Genomic DNA, 19,114 nt, shown 5'->3' with positions numbered 1-19,114 from the left:
TCCAACATGACGTGCGATAGATAGTGGTCTACTATGTGTAACCGCTAGCTCCATCATATAAATCTTGCTCGAGTGGCTAATTGGTTGCTCTGTCCAGGTTGTGATACGATGTTGCCGTATGGCTGTAGACCGTGGGGCAATACTTGCCAATACGCGAGACGAGAATTAGAAGACAGTATCGGGTAAAGATCCGCGAGACTGCTTGCCATAAAGGTCACCCCTGAAGAGACCCGCAGCTGCCAGCTAAGCGATTGCGGCACAGCAGAGAGGTAGGTGGGGGTGAAAACGTCCCAGCTGCGCGACAAACACCTGGCCTTTCACTTGGACATTGTGCATCTGTCTGCCGTTCCCGTCTGTTCGGCTTTGTGTAATCGTTGAATCTTGTGCATCGTTTAAACCAACATGTGTCCACCTACCGAGGACCCTGAGCCTCAGCAAATCGAGGCAGACGAGGTATGGCCGCACTGCGAGAGTTCCCCGCCAGCACTAGGCAAGATGCAGTCGAAATGTCTAGGTTTCCTGACAACGAACAGGCATCCGATGAGGGAGAATCTTCCTATGGAAGTGATCTGTGCGTCTCTCGGAGTTACGCTGCTACGCAGCATCTACCCCTCGGCGTTTACCCCCCTGGTCGCTCAAGACGAGCTCCATCATGTTTCTAACAGTGATGACAAAGGCCGAGCACGTCTTCTTTGAGCTCCTCTATCACAGATTACGAATATGAGAATGGACGCAGGTACCATAGTTTCAAGAAGGGAGGTATGTCTGCCATAGCTGGAGAGCATGACAGGAGTATGTTGCTGATACACCGACATCTCAGCTTACTTTGCTCCCAACGATGAGGTTTGGATCCCCTTCGATATAACGGGTATCGGCCATCCTGACGAGTGGGCGTAGGATGAGAACGACCGCTTAGACCTATGCCACCACATGATCACCCTCCGTATCGGGGGCAAGCTGCACCTCGCGCCCATTCCTTCCAACGTCCAGGACATCTTGGATTTGGGAACTGGCACCGGCATTTGGGCGATTCAAATGGGTAAGGGGCCCTCTAAATAACATGACAATGACCACAGAAAGACGTTTGGCACAAGAACTGCGTCTAACAAGGACAATACCTATGCAGGCGACGAGTACGAATCCGCCCGCGTCCTGGGCAACGACCTCAGCCCAATCCAGCCCAGTTTCGTACCACCCAACGTGCGCTTCGAGGTCGACGACATTGAGGACGAGTGGACCTACACGCACAAGTTCGACTTCATCCACGCCCGTTACCTCATGGGCTCTATCCGCGACTGGCCGAAGCTGGTCGCCCAATGCTACAAGTAACAACAACCTCTCCTTGCCTCCATCGCACCTCCCCACGACGACGATGACGACGACGACGACGACGACGACGCCGTCACCCTCCCGAAAAAGAAAAAGAAAGAAAGAAAAAAACTCCCCCCCCACCCCCCCTTCCCAACTCCCTCACACCCCTCCCTCCGCACCGCACGCGGCGCGCTACCAACACGATCACACCGTCGACGTGGTGAAAACAACAACAACTTGACAAACAAACAAACAGACACCTCAAACCCGGCGGCTTCATCGAGCTGCACGACTTCAACATGCAAGTCTACTCGACCGACGGCTCGCTCGACGAGGAAAACTCGTACCTCTGCCGCTACCTGCGCGAGTCGGCCGCCGGCATGCGCTCGCTCGGCGTCGAGCCCGAGCCGGGCTCGCGGCTCGCCGGCTGGGTCCAGGCAGCCGGCTTCGTCGGCGTGCGCAACGAGCGGTTCGCGTTCCCGATCGGGCCGTGGGCGAAGGATAAGGGGTTGGTGAGTGCATGTCCTGCTGTTCCCTTGATGTTTGAGAGAGCTGACCTTTTTTTTCTCTTCTCCGCCGCAGAAACAAGTTGGGTTGCTGAATCTGGCGAACTTTGTGGATGGGTTGGAAGGGTTTTCTATGAGGCTGTTGACGGGGACGAGGGGGTGGAAGAAAGAAGAGGTTGAGGTGCATGTCTCGCACCTCAAAAAGGAGTTGAAGAACCGATCGATTCACTCTCAGCACGACATGTGAGTTCCCAAACAGACGACGACGGTACGGCGTTGCTTACATAAGCGTAGGTATATTGTCTATGCCCAGAAGCCGCTGGATGCGGAGTAGTCAAACGGTCATCGAAGTGCAAGCACCGTCACTAGAGTATCTTCATTCATAATACGACGAAGCAGGTTGCCAGAGAATTAAGACTGCTTCCACGAGTCTCACCGAGATGCTGCAACTTACATACAGGGGGAGTAGAATCCCGAACCCGAATGCATCTGCATGATTTGGAATCTCATACCTACATCCAGATGATAGCTCTAACTGTACTCAAAGGAGTGTTCCGTATTTACGGAGAACACAACAGTTAAAATCGTCTGTAATCAACCGTGAAATCTAAGTCAGTGTTCTGGAAATGAGCATACGTCTGATCAAAAGTTCATATATACGTTTTACAATGACTAAAAGCATGTACTCACTACATGCGAACCGTCGTCGGAAGCTCCCTATCATCCGGCGAAAGCCGCACCGCTTATCCTTCTCCAAGGAAAAAGAAACACAAAAGCGACTGAGCCTTGCTTTGAGCTTCTGCTGAAATCTCCAAAACACCATCACCTCTCGAGCTAGGAAGCAACCACCTCGACATCAACGATCTCACTCCTCCTCGCCATCGCCCTCCCTCTCGTCCTTCTCCGTCTCCACAAAGACCCTCCCAACAACAGTCTCCTCCCCCTCCTACCCACCCCCATGAACGGCGCCAACCCCTCCACCGCCTCACCCAACGCCCCGAAGAAGTACCCGACCGGAAACCCCGACGGCAGCAGCGCTCCAGCAACCGAAGCCGCCGCAGACGACAATGACAACGACGACGACGACGACGACGACGACGACGACAACGCCGAGCCGAGGCGCAGCGGCGGCGGCCCGGGAGAGTCGACCGGAGAGCGGCGCGACGGGGGCTCGGCCACGCGCGGAAGCTTCGCGGCGAGGCGGTCTCGTCGTTGCTCCTTGCCGCTCAGCGCCGCTGCATGCGCGAGGAGGCCGGCGCCATCGACGGCTTGTGGTGGGGAAAAGAGGGGCGGCGACGCGGTGTTGGTAATCATCTGTGGGGAGGGAGGTGTGAGTGGAGAGCACGCGGTGGCGCTCGGCGGCGGGTGCAGTTTCACGCGCTTGGAGGGCGGAGGGATGTGGCCGCGGAGGAGGAGGAGGGGGCTGTGCAGTTGCTGGTGGTGGTGGTGGTGGTCGTCTGCTTCTTCGTCGGAGGAGTCGTCGTCGTCGTCGCTCGGCCTTGCGCGACGGCGCTTACGGGAGGGGGGTGGTGGTAGCGATGGCGGAGGCAGCGGCTGCGGTGACGACGCTACCCGCTTGGTCATCTCGTCGGCCGCCGTGCTGTTCGTCCGTCTTCGTCGTCCCAATAGCGGTGCCGTCAATATTGGCGTTGGCGTCGTCGGGCTGCTGCCGGCACGGCCATCCTGGTCGTCGCCGTCTTCTTCCTCCTCCTCCTCCTCCTCCTTCTCCTCCTTCTCCTCCCGGTACCCTTCTTCAAGCAGCAGCCTCCGCGGCATCAGCCGGACCTGTAGCGGCGTGGCCGGGACTCCCCTCGCGGGACCTATCCATCCGGGCCCGTGTCTCTGCGCCGTTGGTTCGGCGCTCTTGTTTCCCCAGCTAAGCTCGTTAGTGGTAAGAGTACTAGCGGGCCGGTACTCGTGATTGGTCACCCAGGTAGAAGAAGCAACAGAAGCATTAGTGGAAGCAGGCGCCAGCTTCCGCGCCGGTGTCGTCGATCCCGCCGTCCTCAACCGCATCAGCTCGCGCTGACCTCCCACGCTTGCCATGCGTCGAGACCGGTTGTGGCTGGGGTGAGGGGAGTGATAGCTCTCGCTTGCTACTGTCGCGGGTCCTCCATATTGGTATGATGCGGACGTCGCTACCGTGCCCGTGGTGGTGGTGATCGGTAATCCCAACGGCGACATCGACGACGACGACAGGGTTGACAAAGACACAGTCCGCGACGACCCGGGCGTCTGTAAGCGCGGCGGCAGATCTGACTCCGATTCCACGGCGGCGGGAGACGTGGCAGCGGAAGCAAAACCATCTTCATCCGCTGTCGCGGTTGCGGTAGCGTCGGCTCGCCATGCGCCAAACGCATGATCACCAACAGACGGCGCCGTCGCCTGCAGGGCTGCGACGACGGTTCCAGGCGGCGATGCAGCGGGCGCGGGCGCGGGCGCGAGATCGGGCAGGTCGACGGGGCTTGCTACTGCTGCTGCTGCTATTACGCTGATTCCGCCGCTCGGCGTCAGGCGACGGGCGCGGGTATCGGTGTCTTGGTCGCGGCGGTAGGCTTCGGGTGGGGAGATGGCCGCTCGAGTGGTAGTAGTAGTGGTGGTGGTGCGGACAGCGTTGGTAGCGGCGGAAGCAGAACCAGCAGCGCTGACATTATTGGCAACGGCGGCGTCTGCCACGGTGTTGTTTGTGCCACTGCCATCATCATAACCAACATTGTCGCTGTGGTCGTCGCGCCTCAACCTCGGCGGCGGCGCGGTTGTCAGACGGGCTGGCGGCGGCGACCATGGCGGTGGCGGCGGGTGTGGCGGGGTGCCTGACGGCTTTGGGCTTACTGCTGCTTTTTCGGAGGGTGTTATTTGTGGTTGTGCTGCTGCAAGTCAGATGTATGCAGTGAGGAGCGCATGCGCCCGTGATTGGGCGGAATGGTATGCGAGCGGGGGGGGACGTACCGCTGCCGGACATTGTGCACTCGCGTCGCGATAATTGCGAACTATGTCTCCGATTACAAATTCTGGCTGTGATCAGATACTTTCCGGCGGGGGGAGCTAGCAAGGCTGAGCAGAAAGTCCGAAGCCGTGACGTGCATCGCGTGATGGAGAGGGGGAGGGGGAAGAGAAAGCAGGATCGAGCGACGTTTGCAGCATGCGGCGCGAGCCTGTTCGCGTGACGGGCCTGTGTTGCGCTGGCAAAGCGGGCGGTTGAAGCATCCATCTGGATGCGGATGCACAACATATCTGTGCGCACGAGAATCGGGCTAGAGTGCTTCCACTGCCTCAACATGCTGCAATTTAGGAAACCCGCCTCGACAGAAGAGGATTGACTGTCACTGGAGGGAGCATTGCTTTATAGCGAATGGTTTCGTAAACATCTGCTAGAATTCTTTTGCTCCCTTACTCCTTCAAGGAAATACAGGGAAAATGCACAATATACAACGTGAAGAGAAATCATAGGCCTCGTCCATGTGCTCTGATAAGCCACTGAATGTCTTCAACGAGTGACTCAAGGCGTCCCTCGCTGAGCCCGCTCCCAACCTCAGGAGAATCCAGCACAGATTGCAGTGAACAGTAGCGACGGACTCTCCAAACACTCAATGCGCCATGACCTTCCAACCTTCCTTCAGGAAACTTTTTACAAAGAAAATCGCGGCCAAGACTACCGCTGCAGCCCCGAACGAAATGCCCACAAGGTAAGCCATGTGCATGCCATGAGCAATCTCCGCAATGCTGGGAGGCAACGCGGGCGCCGGATCAACCGGACTGACCGTCTTCACCTCGACGAGTGCTGCGATTCCCAGAGTAATGCTGACACTGTAGTTGATGACCGTGGTGACCAACGCCGCCGCTAGCCCCTGGTGGTTGCCCGGCATGCTGTTACTCAGGATGACGGTGCTCGCCGGGAACGACATGTCCATGCCGATGGGCATGACGAGGATGCCGAAGAAGGCCTGGCCCCAGTACGTCTGCTCGATGGGCATGGTGCCGACAAGGACGATGCCGAGGAAGAAGCCCACCATGGCGCACAGCATAACGAAGCTGACGGGCGTGTGGCTGAGCATGTAGCCCGTCACGCCCGACGCGAGCACGGCGGCCACGATGACGGGCACGAATTGCGCCGACACGAGCAGCGGCGTCTCCTGCCGCACCACCTCGAGGAACCGGAACGTGTAGAAGACCCACACCCCGAACGCGCCCCACCCGAACGCGAGGCACGTCAGGATGAACATGACTGTGCTGTTCAGCGCCGTCTTGGGTAGTAGTGGGTTGCTCGCCCGCAGCTCGACGAAAACGAAGGCCACGAGCACGAGCACGCCGACGATCAGCAGGACGAAGACGTACGGCTTCTCCCAGCCGTAGAGGGGGCCGTTGTTGAAGGCGATGTTGACGAGAACGAGCCCGATGACGCCGAGGACCGAGCCACCCCAGTCGAAGCTTGGCCGGTGAGGAGGAAGGGCGGACAGCGGCTTGGGGATGACGATGAGGGAGAAGGCGGCGAGCCCGAAGGCGGCGATTCCGTATGACCAGAAGCCCCACGGCCACCAGACCAGCTGCCCGAAAATGCTGCCCGAGACGTTGCCAACGACCGCGCCGAATGGTGCGGCGGCGCCGAAGATGCTGAAAATGATGTTCTTGCGCGGCCCTGGCGCGTATGACCGGCCAAGCAGAGCCAGGGCGTTGGGCATGAGAAGCGCGGCTCCCACGCCCTGCATGGCGCGGCAGAAGTCGAAGAAAATCTGCGAGCGCGGGTAGACGGCAAACCCTGCCAGCGCGCTCCAGAAGCCCAGGAAGCAGTAGCCGAAGATGAAAATGCGCTTGTGGCCCATGATATCACCGGCTCGCCCCGCGATGAGGATGAAGGTGCCCACCGTCAGAGCGTACGACGAGATGAACCAACTCTGCTCTCCTGGGTTCCCCGTCCGTAAGTCTCTCGCGATGATGTCGATCGGCGCCAGTGCAATGCCAATGCAGCATTGGATCATGAAGTGTGCCATGGCAACTGTCGCGACGAAGAAGACTTCGTGGGTGCGTGTCAACTTGATTCCCTCGTGTCCTCCGGGTGGACCGGGAGGCCCGGGAGGCCCCGGCGGAGTTACCGCTCCGGAGCTGATTGTTTTCTCATTGTCGTCGTGAATGCTGTCCTCCGCAAATTTCTCGTCATGCGGGCGGGAATTGTATCTTGCTGGGACTTCGGGCACTGAAGGAGTGGTCGGCCGCGACGAGTTAGTCGAGGCTACCGTTGGCGTATTTGATGAATCGAATTTGGTGTGTACGCTCGTGTTGGCTTGGCGCGAAGGCATGATGGTGTCGGATCCACTCTCACTTGGGGATGATGGGGCTAGATGGTCCATTCGTTTTGGGTTAGGAAGGGACTCTTTGATTCTGGACGGAAGGGAGGAAAGGGATGAGTAGATAGTTGGAAACGGATTTGAGACGGAACGGGATCTCTTTAATTAATTGATTCGTCTTGACAAAGCTATCTCTGCGTTTGGGGGAAGCATCGCGCTGACGAAATTGTGCGTCTCTAGAACCACCACAGTGCATGCCAACATGAAACCCTGCAGCAGGCACCAGAGAGATGTTGCAGTTCCCGCAATAGGCCTCCTCAGGGGAGGGGCGGCGTCTATTGGCGCGTCAGAGGCCAAGAGATAGGTACTGGATATCAAGTCCGACGGAGTGTAGAGGGGAGCCGGCAACCAGTGAGGCAGCGGGCCGTATTGATGCAAAGCCTCATCAGATGCCCCAATGACGGATGGTGGAGGACATCTATTTGGGTGCTGACTCCAGGTTAGTGCCTTCGGAGCAAGGTTAAAGGGCACACGGCTGCGGCACGGCTTACCGCGTGGCTGCCCATAAGCCTGGGAGATCGTTTGGCAGGCCCGAGTTCAGAATCCTGGTCAGGCAACGGAAGGCAGCCTTACCACCGAGCGTAGCGTCCTGGTGTTCTTCACGCAAGCGGGTTGATCCGGCGTGTACGCAGCCTCAGGCACCCAATAAACGAAGTCTCGTCCGGACGTGTCTCATCCAGCCATCACGAGCGCTGGCTGGCTGCATTGCGGTCGCATTGGGCGAAGGCAGCGGCCCGTGTAACGTTTCGACAGCGTTGCTCAAGCCCAGACCTCGTGTTCGGCCAGACCAGGGTCTTCGGCAGCGGTGCAGACGTGGGTCTAGGCATGTGGGAAAAGGCTACCGCCGCTGGCCGGTGAGGTGAGCGCTGCCGCATGTCCGCGGTAGGGTGATGTTGAGCTTCAGCTACCTGTGGTAGGCTTGAGGGGGCCGGGCGCCATCGCGGCTGGTGCCTCGTATAAGCGAGCTAACAGGGAGTGCCCTGCCGCTTGCAGCTCAGCTTTGCCATGCTCTTGAGCAGACAAGGCCTGCAGTAGTAAGGCACGCCTGGTGGTAGGGTGCACCGGCTCCAGCACCCGTGGCGGCTTGTTGTTGCGAGTGTCTTGGACAGCAGCACCCATTCGAGCCGAGGCACCGAAAGCTCCCCAGTGCGACCTTTGCCATCCTGTGCACGAGGCCGGGATTCAGTTCCTGCCCCCAAAACTAGGATGCGGGAGGATCGGTCGAGGCCGTGCCAGCAATAAACGCTATCCCACGGAGCCCCATCGCGGCAGATCCGTCGGGGTGAAGCCGCAGCAAGCTTTCTTTGCTGGTAGCTCTATTGGGCGGCAGCGGATCGCCATGCTGGTCTTGCTCCAAACGGCGCTCCGCTGACACGCGCCTTGCCGGATCAGGTCGCATCTGGTTCAGTCATGTCAGCACCAACATTCGCCTCTACCGTTTGTGTACGTTCAGAATATACCGCAACTGAGCTTGTGCTCTATATCATAGTGAAATTAGATGGTTTGATGATTGATCAACATTCATTCCGCGGTTATTATCCTACAGTCATCCGAAGGCCGAAGCTGATACGCGCCCCCACGTCTGAAGGATGCATGCGGGCAGCCGTTTATGCGCCGCTGATGCGTGATAGCTGCTGCAACGGTTTCGGGCGTCACACTGACTGGACCAGCGGGCGCTATTCTGCACCGTCCGTCGGAACATGGCTCAGGGACCGTCCAAAAAGCAATGACTCGGCCGAGCTCCTTGCACTCTCTGCAACGACGATCGCGAGCCGGCGGAGTGGGGCCCCTCATAGGCGGCCGTGAGTGATCTGCACGTCCGCTTTCTTTTTTGTTTCGACTTCGCAACAAGCCCATACGCGAATAACAAGCCGGCCCGTATCGTGAAGGAAGCAGCTGCCTGCCATGTTTCCCCACAGCGACCAGAGCGAAGACCTGCACCGCAGGTTTGGCAGCACCGTCCGGATGGCAGCCTTGGGGCACCCCACAAGTATGCGAGGTGCCTGCAAGACACCGTGGCAACGCGGTAAACTCATGGGGAGTCGAAATATACATCCGAAGGTGGTACAGCAGAATGGCAAGTTCCACATCCACCCGAATGCGTGCTACGAGTCTCCATGGGTTGCGCAATGCAGCCGTGTCTTTGTAATCAGGTGTCTCATTTCTTCGGGCTGTTCTGCTGTCGGAGTTCCTCGATGGCCTCATCGACGAGGGCGAGTTCCACCTGAACCTTGAGAAGCTTCTCTCGGAGCAATTGCTCGTATTCTCCCTCCGAGAGCACTTTGACGGGGCTGAACCGGGAGTCGGCTAGCTTTCGGAACCAGCTCTTGCCCTCAGCAGGTTTGTCAGCAGACGCGGCATGTATTGAATCCAAGAAACTGTAGAGGTGCTGCCCCGCAAACCCAAAGAGGGAAAACATGACCGCACCGGGAATAATGTGCGCCCGGCTTCCTGTCAGTCAGTCAGCACAGGTTCGCAAAGCCACACCGAGATTACTGACGTGTCACGGCAGCCACGATTCCGCCAGAAAAGCCTCCAGCGACGGTGCTGGCCTGAACCTTCTCCGACTGTGAGAAAGTGTCGACTTTGCTGACTCCGGGAGCGGCACCGCGCGTGATGTCGTACCAGACCCCAAGGCCTCGCCGGTTCAAGATGGCGCTCCGGATGGCTGTCGCTAGTTCAGCGAAATGTGATGTCCCACTCGTGCAAGAGCAATTTACCCCAGTACGCGGTCCCTGCGGTGAACCATTGCACGCCTGCAAAAGCTGCAAACAGCGCCGGAGATTTGGAGGCGATGATGCCTTGGGCGCTGCCGAGCAGAACGCCAGCACCGCCTAGAAAAATATATTAGTAGCGGTCCGGTGCGGGGCGACGGTGCGACTCTGCCCCCAAGCATCCGCGCCGAGCAGAAGCTCGGGTAGAAGGCTGACGAGAACAAGGAGTGCGGGGAGATGGGGCGTCCACTGATTTGACACGTGAAGGGCGGGACCGGACGGCGCCCTCACGGAGGGCCATTGTGCGCTCACCAGTCAAAGTACCGGCCTTCAGGGCGGAGACAAGCAGCGCCGAGGGGGCGGTGACGCGTGGGGAGGCATCCGCAGCGCTGCTCTGCATTCTGGCGTGGATTGAGCTCAAGTCAAGCTGGAGTCGAACACGGCGCGGGGCGTCGGGGTCTGGGTCTCTGGCTTCCATTTGACGCGCGGGTCGCAGCACGTGACGGATCGAAACCATGTCTTGGCAGAGCGGCGGCCCGAGTTTGGATTTTGATTTCAACCTTCAGCCTATAGTCTACGACGCACACTCGCGCGCTCAACCACCAACACCGATTGACACCGCAGCATCCCCGCAGTTTGATTCCCTGAGGCCGCCGCTTCCCTCAGACTCTTTCAGCCGACGCGCTCTTCTTCCGCAGCGCGTTGACTGACTTCCGCAATCATGGGTTCGTTCGCCTTCTGTGCCGAGTTCGCCCGGTGAGGCCACTGGCCTCGCCGACTTTGCGCTCCCCCTCACCACGGCAGCAAGCGCTGACATGAAGAGCAGCTCCGAAAAAACAGGCCCAGAAGATGTCCCTCGGGGACTTCTTGGGCGACCAGTGTACGTTCGCACCGCGCCACCCGCGTTGAGGCGCTCTGTCCACCCGAATACAGCTGACGAAGAAACAGCACTGGGCTCCTGGGCCGATGAGATGGAGGACTCCCCCCTCTCCGGTATGTAAATTGTGCACCTCTGCGACGGCGACGGCCACACTGACGGCTACCCAGGTGGTTCGTCTCCCGCGCAGATTTCCCACCTCCACCACCCGACCCCGCAACCGCCCCTCTGACATCATATATAGGTCCCAGCGCTAGCTATGGAGGTAGCAGGCCCTCCTTCGGTGGTGGTAGCTTCGGCGGCGGCTTCGGTATGCCAGCACTCTCGCGCTGCTAATAACATACGCTAATATGTCCCCAACAGAACGCGGTCCTGACCGTGGCGGTTTCGCAACCCGCGAGGAGCTCCCTCTTCCTTCGAAGCCCCCGTACACTGCCCATCTGGGCAACCTCTCCTTCGACGCGACTGAAGGTGACATCCAGGACTTTTTCATGGATTGTGACGTCACCAGTGTGCGCGTTGTTGAGGATAAGCTGGACCGCAAGCCGAAGGGCTTTGGATACGTTGAGTTCGGTACTCTGGATGGACTCAAGAAAGCCCTCGCCCTGAGCGGCACTCAGTTCCAAGGCAGGAACATCCGCGTCAGCGTTGCTGAGCCGCGTAAGTTTCTTCCGTCCCATACTCACAGAAGGAAAAGAATAACTGATCTAGCTCCAAAACCTTAAGCTAAGGACCGCATGGATACGCGCGTGTTTGACGACTGGACTCGCAAGGGCCCCCTTCCCCCCATTGCTGGCGAGCGCCCCCGTGGTGGTGGCGGCGGCTTCAGGAGCTTCGATTCTGGTGCATCCGACGCGGGCAGCGATCGTGGCGGCCGTACGAGGGACTTTGGCACCTGGGAGCGTAGAGGCCCCTTGTCCCCGACCAACCCTCCCCCCAGTGAGCCTCGCAAGCCGTCTCCTTCCTGGGGTGAGGGCCGCTCTGAGGAGTCTCGTCCGCCCCGCCGCGAGTTCTCTGAGACCCGCCCCCCGAGAGAGCCCACTGCGCCCGAACTCGACAACAAGTGGCGCGACAGGATGCGCCCTGTCGAGACCCTCAAGTCCCCTACCGGCACTCCTGAGGGCAGCTCGCCCTCTTCCCCGGTTGCCAAGCCCGCCGCTCCTGCGGGCCGTCCTCGTCTGAACCTCCAGAAGCGTACCGTTTCGGAAACCCCGGCAGCGCCGACTGCGTCCGGCGGCGGCGATGCCAAGTCCAGCCCTTTCGGTGCTGCGCGCCCGATCGACACTGCTGCAAAGGAGAGAGAAATCGAGGAGAAGAGACAGCTTGCCCTGCGCCAGAAGAAGGAATCCGACGACAAGGCACGCGATGAAAAGCGCGCCAAGGAGGCAGCTGCCAAGACCGAGAAGGCAGCTCCAGAGGGTCAGAGTGAGAACGGCGGTGGCTCCCCTGCACCAGCCTCGAACTTCGAAGTTCTGGAAAGCGAGGAGACTGGTGAGGGCGCCACCGATGAGAACGCAAACGGAACGATTGTCGACGACAAGGCCGTCAAGCCAAAGGAAGTCGTTCGTGACGCTAAGCCGGCGGAGTCATCTTGGAGGCGTAAGGAGTCTGCTCCTGCTGCAGAGGAAGGATCGACGACTCAAGATCTGGAGGATGACGGCTGGAGCACGGTTCCGGCCAAGGCAAAGAACAGCCGTAGGGGTGGTTCTCGGGCCATCGCCTCGTGAGCGATGCCCCGTCTCTCTTCTGCCACGCCTTGACGCCTCAATACCCCATTCTCCGACGCATCAAGGAGTCAGGTTCCACGGTGGATGAACGATGCTTTTGGTGTGCCCTGTTCGCGATGGTTTTTCTTCAAGCTGTGGTGTTCATTGTCAAGGCGTATCGGGAGCATGTCTGCTATTTCGCAAAAATGCAACTGTAGCCTACTGACTGCTCGCGCGCATGCTGGTGACTTGGGACATGTCTTTCGGACGTGCACTCGGACGCCTGCGACCTTCTGAGAACGAACAAAAGAGGGCGTGGCCCTTCCTTTTCCTTTACTCCGCTCCTCGATCTCCTTCACGCTAGACTCTCGATGCATGCAGCCCTGACCCCTCTCCACTGCGCACATATCATGACCTCTTTCCCGCTTTCTTTGCCGCGCTTCGGACCTTAAAAGTTTTTGCTTAGCTGAATGGGTGGTTTCTGGAACGAACTTGTCGGGCGGCCTTGGTGTTGGACGCTCGGGTTTTCAGATGCCAGGGAGGCGTGGAGACGTAGTACGACTTTGCGATAGATGAATGCCCAGAGCGTGTAATACAACGTCGCGCGAGCGTGCTGGTGATTGAACGGGCGACGTCATGCAGGTGCAAGGTTGGAATTAGGTAGGAGCGCATGGAGCAGGATGATGCTCCGAGGGGACGCTTGCGGCACGGCTGTCAGGCCGTCTGCTGGCCAGCGCCGCGGGCGCGCCGGCTCTGCGTGGAGCGAGTCACGGCCGAGCGACAAACAGGCGGCGGTTTGGGCTGGAGACTGCTGGCATGGATGCCTCCATGCGGCTCCCAGCGCGGCGGCGCAAATCCAGGGCCCACGGCCGCGGCGCGCATCCTCAAGATTAAGCGTGGTCTTGTCGTAGGGCTGCAGTGCCGGGCCGAGTTGGGGCAAGCGGGTCTTTTTGTGCTCCCCTGGTGGCGATCGCACGAGACTGACGCGCATAATCTCTAGCCAGCAACCTTCTTTCATGTTTTCTTACTCAACACCTCCTCCAAGCCCGCAGCCTACCGCGTGCTCCGCCTGACGTATGATACCCGCTCTTTGCATAGCGTCCCTGTCACCCTCCGCCGGTAGCTGCCCACATTCTTTTGCCCGCCTGCACTAGCCGCCGCCATGAACATCGATTTCAAAAAGAAGCCCGTCATCCGCACCCAGACTGTGCTCGTTCGCCGCACGAGCACGCCCACCCAATCGCCGTCGCCCGCCACCCCGCGCCCGCGCCCGAAGCTCCCTACGCCCGCCAGCAGAGCCCCCGCCAGCAGCAGCAGGCTGAATGCAGCACTCTCGTCGTCCGCCGCTGCCGTCGCTGGCAGGAGGCATGCCTCCGCACCCGCCGTGCCCACCATCAAACGCAGCCTGACCAAACGCAAGGCCCCGACGCCCGCCACCCCGCTGTCGTCTGACTCTGAGGGCAGTGATGGCGAGGACAGCCTCGACCGCGAGCTCACGCCGCGCAAGCGCATACGCGCCAGCAACTCGCTCGAGCCCGACCTGCAGCGGAAGATACGCGCCGCCCCGCTGAGGCGTGCCGACGGCGAGGACGGACCCGTCAAGCTGCGGGTTCTGCATGGCTACGACCTGGTGAAGAGCGACCACTGGAAGGACGACAACGTCGTGGGCTATCACGCGACAAAGGACTTCAAGCCCGCGTTCGAGGGCCTTAGCGAGGTGCCCGTCGTGGGGCTGCAGTATCCCAGCAGGTCGCAGCCTGAACGGTAAGTTGCCACGGTTTGCCGGCCACCTCACGCGACTCAACGTTGACTTTTATTTTTTTGTTCTGCGGCGCAGGTTCTCGCTAGTGTACCCCCGCGAAAGCGACGGCTACAAGCCCCTCGAAGACATCGTCCAGAGCGTCGAAACAATCTGCAAGCACTACTTTCCTGACGAGGCGGACACATTGATCGACGAAGGCACAGGCTTCCCTCGCCGGCTCAAGCGCGCGGTACAACAGCAGTCCGTCTCGACCTTCAAAGACGTGCTGCAGGAGTTCAACAAGATGGTTAGCGACGCCCTAGCGTCTGGCAAGATAAACCAAGCGCTCGACGAGTTGCAGGCAATGCCTCTGCCTCTCACCGAGTACATCCTATCGCAGACGTACTCACGAACCGTGTCGCCCCGCGTCAACTCACTTCGCCGCTACGAAGCCGGCTCGAACAACGTCTACGGCGAGCTCCTCCCGCGCTTCGTGCACCGCATATTCCAGGAGACGAAGCTCAAAAGCGATCAGATATTCGTGGACCTGGGGTCGGGCGTGGGTAACGTGGTTCTGCAGGCCGCGCTCGAGGTCGGCTGCGAAAGCTGGGGCGTGGAGAGCATGCCGAATCCGTCGTTTTGCGCGAGCCTGCAGAAGAAGGAAATCATGCAGCGCGCCCGCCTGTGGGGCATCGCGTGCGGCAAGATCAATGTCCTTGCGGACGACTTTTTAGAGAACCAAGAGGTCGGCCGCGTGCTTAATCGCGCGGACGTCATCGTTGTCAACAACAAGGCTTTCTCCCCGCAACTGAACGGCGCGTTACTGGACAAGTTCTTGGACCTGAAAGAGGGCGCGAAGATTGTGAGCCTCAAGCCATTCGTCGACCCAGACCACGAAATCAAGAGCCACAACGTCAACGATCGGGTAAACCTCTTCAGCTGCGTGGAGAAAGAGTATTTCAGCGGGTCGGTCAGCTGGACGGATGAAGGCGGAAAATACTACATTCAAGTCAAGGACCGCAGCCGTTTGGACAGGTTCTTGGGGGGCTCGCGCAGGCGGAGATGATTCTTACGAAAAGGAAAGGGTGGACCAAAAAAAAAACGAGGAATTGAAGAACAGTGTTTGATGATGGCCATGGCAGGGATTGGGACCGAGGAAAACTTGAATCAGGTGGACGAGTTTTGATGTCGGGCTATTTGGTGATCATAATGATTGAAGCGTTTTAAGCGTGGAGTCATTTCAAACCAACAAAGGTAATCACGATGGTGGACGAGATGCAGGGGGAGCAGTTTTCACAGGTATGGCTTTCATTTCCACCATACGAAGCACGGGTTGCATGGGCGGCTGGTGTTATTCATGGGAAGCGGCATTTTTGGCATGGTAGGCATTACTCTTTGGAAAGGTCGAGTCCGAAAAACGATACCACTTCTTTTCTGCAAGCTTTCACTCCCCTTCTAGTTCAGCCTAATGGCTCTGCTTTCTACTGAAATTGCTTGTACGTTTCAGTTCTTGGATTTTCTCTTCATTGGCTATTGCCTTATGAAGGACGGAGGGACGATATAATCGGGTCTTTTTACTTCATACCGTGTTTGTGGAAAGCGACCTTTCACGGCAGAGCGGACGACAGGGCGCTCACGGCCTATTCGGTGTAGAAGCGTTTAGCAACTGCTTGTCTAAGATGGAAGAGCAAACAGAGCGCAAGCTCTAAGAGATCACAACACCTAGATAAAAAACTATAAAAGATGAGAGCTTGAGCATCTATGGGGAGTCGAAGCATTCGTCCCAGTGTGAAAGTGCAACGACTAGTTTGCCTTCTCACCGCAGCGAATGCTTCTGCTCCCCATGCAGTCTTCTGCTGCATTGTTTTGTGAGATGAACGGTGATCAACAACGAAGTTGCCAAGTTCAGCTAGAGTGGGTTGGACGCCGGCAGGATTGGTGGAGACGATATTGAGGTGGCTCGAGAAAGGCTTTCCTTGAGATGTCCAGTTCGATCGCGCTTTTGATTCACCAGTCGGGTCGCCCTGGTCCGGAACGAACCGTCGGCCTTAAAGAAGGAGGGATCGCTTCGGTAGTTGTCTGCCTTCTTACGTCCCACGTTGTCGAGGAAGTCCCATAAGTTGGAGTCGATTCGAGTCTCGATCCACAATGTGGGCATACGCAACGAGGGTTCCGGATCGTTTCGGGGCCATGCCAGCCGTAGGCAGGGGAACAAACTCGAAGTCCCTACCGGGTGGGAGAGCCTTGGCGAAATTGACTCTGACTGGCGCGATCGACTTCGGAGGAATAGTTGTCGCTCTGACGGCCCAGGCTTTGAGGTCCCTAACTCGGGCTTCGGATCGTGGTCGAGTCTGGACGGGCACCTGCGCCCCTTGGCAGCTACCGATGCGAAGTAGGTTTGCCGCCGGGTCGATAGAGATACCCTCAGGCCCTAAGATGTCGACACCCAACAGTATGGCAACAACAACTTTTCAATCACCGACACCACCACTTCACCACCACTTCACCACCACCGCACCAACTTTACCATCTACCACAATGGCCTCCACCGCCGCAGATCAGACTCTTGGTGCTCCAGTCAAGCGGGAACCATCGCCAATCATTCTCAGCGATATTCCAGAGACGGCGACGGCAGAGGGCGGTTGTGATAATCCCTACCGCTTGGACGACGAACATCGCAGTCCGCAGCCTCACGGCCCGAAGGATCAAGATCAACAACAGCCGGTCGAGCCTGAAGTCCAAGATACCCCCTCTTCATAGAAGAAGTGGTTCCGGTGCCTTCAGTGAGCCAGGCAGCCGTGGCATGCCTGAGGGCGCTGCTGAATGATTCTGGCACGTATCCCCGTGGGTCTCTATCTAACACTTCTACACTTCCCCCGCCGCTGACGCTCCAGAGGCCAACCTAACACTCGATCACGCCCGGATCACTTCTATATAAACCACCCAACTCTTCTCTCCTTCGCTTTTCGCTCTACTCTACACCAACCTCCGTTCGACCACCGTTTGCATCACCCTTGCACCCACGACTATTCGCAGATCCTCCACTCCGGTATCAACAGCAAGATTAAGACTAAAACGCCTACCTACTATCCCACAGCGAGTAAGACACACTTTGCGAGCACCTCATCCACACACGTCCTCTCTGTTAGATCTGCACCACCACCATAGTGCGATTCGACAAAGCTCTCCTAACCATCTCAGTATTCCACCATGTCCGCCTTCCCCACAACCCTGTCGGCTCTACTTCCCACCCCGCGCCTTCGCACCGACGTCGTCCAAGCTACCGTCAGCACCCCGATGGCCTTCGGCGTCATGGCAAGCAACGGTCTCCTCTACCGCGGTTGCAAATCCCCGGCCATCAAGTCTTCCAGCGGGGATATCGCCGCGACTACTTCAGCCCCAGCCACCGCCACGATCACCGAAAACAGTAGCAGCGCTTCAGGTGGTCACAGTGCCACCAGCGCGACTACCGTGGCGACGAATATTTGCATGTGGACGATCAGGATCGGAAAGAAGGGCGTGATGGGCGCGATGAGCGCGTTGCGGGCGTTTCCGACGCTCGTGCTGGGCCGCAAGAGCCGCATGGTCGCGGGTCCTGGTGCCGATGATGCTTCGAGGGGCCCCGGCAGTCGCTGTGGAGATGTGGGCGATGTTTTCGATGATTCCGCTCTTGACGTTATCCTGGGGGACTCCACTGTTCCAAAGACGGCCACCGAAAAGACTGGAGCGCGGGAAACCGTTAGCAAGATTACCATCCAGGAGACTGTCGACAAGATTGCCGTCCTGGAGACTGTCAATGAAATCGCTACTCAGGAAACTGTTGAAGAGATTGCCGCCCATGAGACCGTCATTCAAATGGTCTTCCAAGAGATCGCCTTCCAAGGAATCGTCCAAGGAATCGTCCAGGAGATCGTCCAAGATATTGTCGAAGCCAGTGTCCACGAGGCTACTACACAGAAGGCTATACAGACTGTCTCCGACTCTGCGGATCAGCTCACCATCACTGTGCCCACGTCCGAGTTCACGTTCACCGGACCCTTTGTTGAGTGGAAGAAGCATCAGAGCTGTGGCAGCGAGGAGGCTCATCACTGGAGTAGCGGCAGCCCCTCCCCTCTGTTCTCCTTGTCTGATCCGAGCAGGAGGTCATCATCCATCGCCGAGGTCGTAGGTGGTGAGCAAGTAAAGGAGAAGGGAAACGAAGAGGAAAAGATGGAAGGGGAGATCATGAGGGAAGATGGGAAGAAGAAAGTGAGCGGCAAAAAGAGTCACAAGAAGAAGACCAAGAAACATCCGGTCAACAAGGCGGCTATTTGGGGCGGTAAGAAGGGTAGAAAGGGAAAGTGCTAGGCTGCTTGCGAGGGCGCTTTTGTTTCCCAATATGTTGGTGTCTTCTTGTTTTTCTATAGCCTGCTCTTTCTTTTTTTTTTTCGTTCTGTTGCTAGCCAGTGTTTTTATTGGCTTCCGTCTCTGAAAGTCTCTGGATCTGCGGATTCTTGGAGTTTATGTTTGGATGGGCATGGCGGCAAAATCCCTACAAAGGCAATGAGAGTGGCCTGATACCAAGATGATTTCTCTTTCTCTTCTCTTCTCTCTGCTCTTCTCCTTTCCTTCTGTTCCAAATACATTGTTCTGATTCAAAGAAAGCGTTCTCATATCATGTGGAAGAAGCTCAGGCATGCGGCAAGGCCGCAATGACTTCTACACGCAGCTTCATACATATGCAGTCTCAGCACCTCGAAATCTGTCCATTGAAATGCAGTGATGATGACCGAGAGCCAACCTGCAAACTCCGCATGGCTTCGGTTCTCTCACTCTTTGAGCTCCTCTCGTAAAAAACAACAGCCCCGAAAGCAAATACTAGAAAGATAACCACTCTACAGAGCCATACGAAGCAAGACGCCATTCCGTACGCCCGCC

General features: G+C 58.1%; 8 protein-coding genes across 8 annotated transcripts; 5 read left to right on the top strand and 3 right to left on the bottom strand.

The window, feature by feature from the left end:
* Positions 1 to 676: 676 nt before the first annotated feature.
* Positions 677 to 2,151, top strand: BKCO1_5800075 (methyltransferase type 11; the record flags this gene model as incomplete). Its single annotated transcript, XM_020277593.1, has 7 exons — positions 677 to 759; positions 821 to 843; positions 898 to 1,039; positions 1,127 to 1,325; positions 1,568 to 1,823; positions 1,894 to 2,060; positions 2,112 to 2,151. Coding segments are annotated over 7 exons (910 nt in total), but the record flags the coding sequence as incomplete, so codon positions are not given.
* A 500-nt stretch (positions 2,152 to 2,651) lies between these two features.
* BKCO1_5800074 (uncharacterized protein) lies at positions 2,652 to 4,779 on the bottom strand (the record flags this gene model as incomplete). Its single annotated transcript, XM_020277592.1, has 2 exons — positions 2,652 to 4,684; positions 4,767 to 4,779. 2 exons carry the CDS (start codon positions 4,777 to 4,779, stop codon positions 2,652 to 2,654), a joined length of 2,046 nt encoding a protein of 681 aa, XP_020126879.1.
* A 625-nt stretch (positions 4,780 to 5,404) lies between these two features.
* Positions 5,405 to 7,111, bottom strand: BKCO1_5800073 (yor378w-like protein; the record flags this gene model as incomplete). The annotated part of the gene is made up of 1 exon (XM_020277591.1): positions 5,405 to 7,111. The coding sequence occupies one exon, from the start codon at positions 7,109 to 7,111 to the stop codon at positions 5,405 to 5,407; it is 1,707 nt and encodes a 568-aa protein (XP_020126880.1).
* A 2,206-nt stretch (positions 7,112 to 9,317) lies between these two features.
* On the bottom strand, positions 9,318 to 10,351 carry BKCO1_5800072 (uncharacterized protein; the record flags this gene model as incomplete). Its single annotated transcript, XM_020277590.1, has 4 exons — positions 9,318 to 9,610; positions 9,660 to 9,827; positions 9,880 to 9,993; positions 10,186 to 10,351. The coding sequence occupies 4 exons, from the start codon at positions 10,349 to 10,351 to the stop codon at positions 9,318 to 9,320; spliced, it is 741 nt and encodes a 246-aa protein (XP_020126881.1).
* Positions 10,352 to 10,722: 371 nt separating this feature from the next.
* Positions 10,723 to 12,477, top strand: BKCO1_5800071 (translation initiation factor 4b; the record flags this gene model as incomplete). Its single annotated transcript, XM_020277589.1, has 5 exons — positions 10,723 to 10,753; positions 10,822 to 10,870; positions 10,921 to 11,060; positions 11,114 to 11,410; positions 11,477 to 12,477. 5 exons carry the CDS (start codon positions 10,723 to 10,725, stop codon positions 12,475 to 12,477), a joined length of 1,518 nt encoding a protein of 505 aa, XP_020126882.1.
* A 1,141-nt stretch (positions 12,478 to 13,618) lies between these two features.
* BKCO1_5800070 (histone-lysine n-methyltransferase) lies at positions 13,619 to 15,263 on the top strand (the record flags this gene model as incomplete). The annotated part of the gene is made up of 2 exons (XM_020277588.1): positions 13,619 to 14,220; positions 14,294 to 15,263. The coding sequence occupies 2 exons, from the start codon at positions 13,619 to 13,621 to the stop codon at positions 15,261 to 15,263; spliced, it is 1,572 nt and encodes a 523-aa protein (XP_020126883.1).
* A 1,472-nt stretch (positions 15,264 to 16,735) lies between these two features.
* Positions 16,736 to 16,957, top strand: BKCO1_5800069 (uncharacterized protein; the record flags this gene model as incomplete). The annotated part of the gene is made up of 1 exon (XM_020277586.1): positions 16,736 to 16,957. One exon carries the CDS (start codon positions 16,736 to 16,738, stop codon positions 16,955 to 16,957), a length of 222 nt encoding a protein of 73 aa, XP_020126835.1.
* A 450-nt stretch (positions 16,958 to 17,407) lies between these two features.
* Positions 17,408 to 18,544, top strand: BKCO1_5800068 (uncharacterized protein; the record flags this gene model as incomplete). The annotated part of the gene is made up of 1 exon (XM_020277585.1): positions 17,408 to 18,544. One exon carries the CDS (start codon positions 17,408 to 17,410, stop codon positions 18,542 to 18,544), a length of 1,137 nt encoding a protein of 378 aa, XP_020126834.1.
* Positions 18,545 to 19,114: the final 570 nt, after the last annotated feature.

Source organism: Diplodia corticola, assembly GCF_001883845.1.
Source record: "Diplodia corticola strain CBS 112549 chromosome Unknown scaffold58, whole genome shotgun sequence".
In the NCBI taxonomy this organism is placed as follows: Eukaryota; Fungi; Ascomycota; class Dothideomycetes; order Botryosphaeriales; family Botryosphaeriaceae; genus Diplodia; species Diplodia corticola.
The sequence above is the reverse complement of the archived record's forward strand: the minus strand, read 5'-3'. Positions and strand labels throughout refer to the sequence as shown.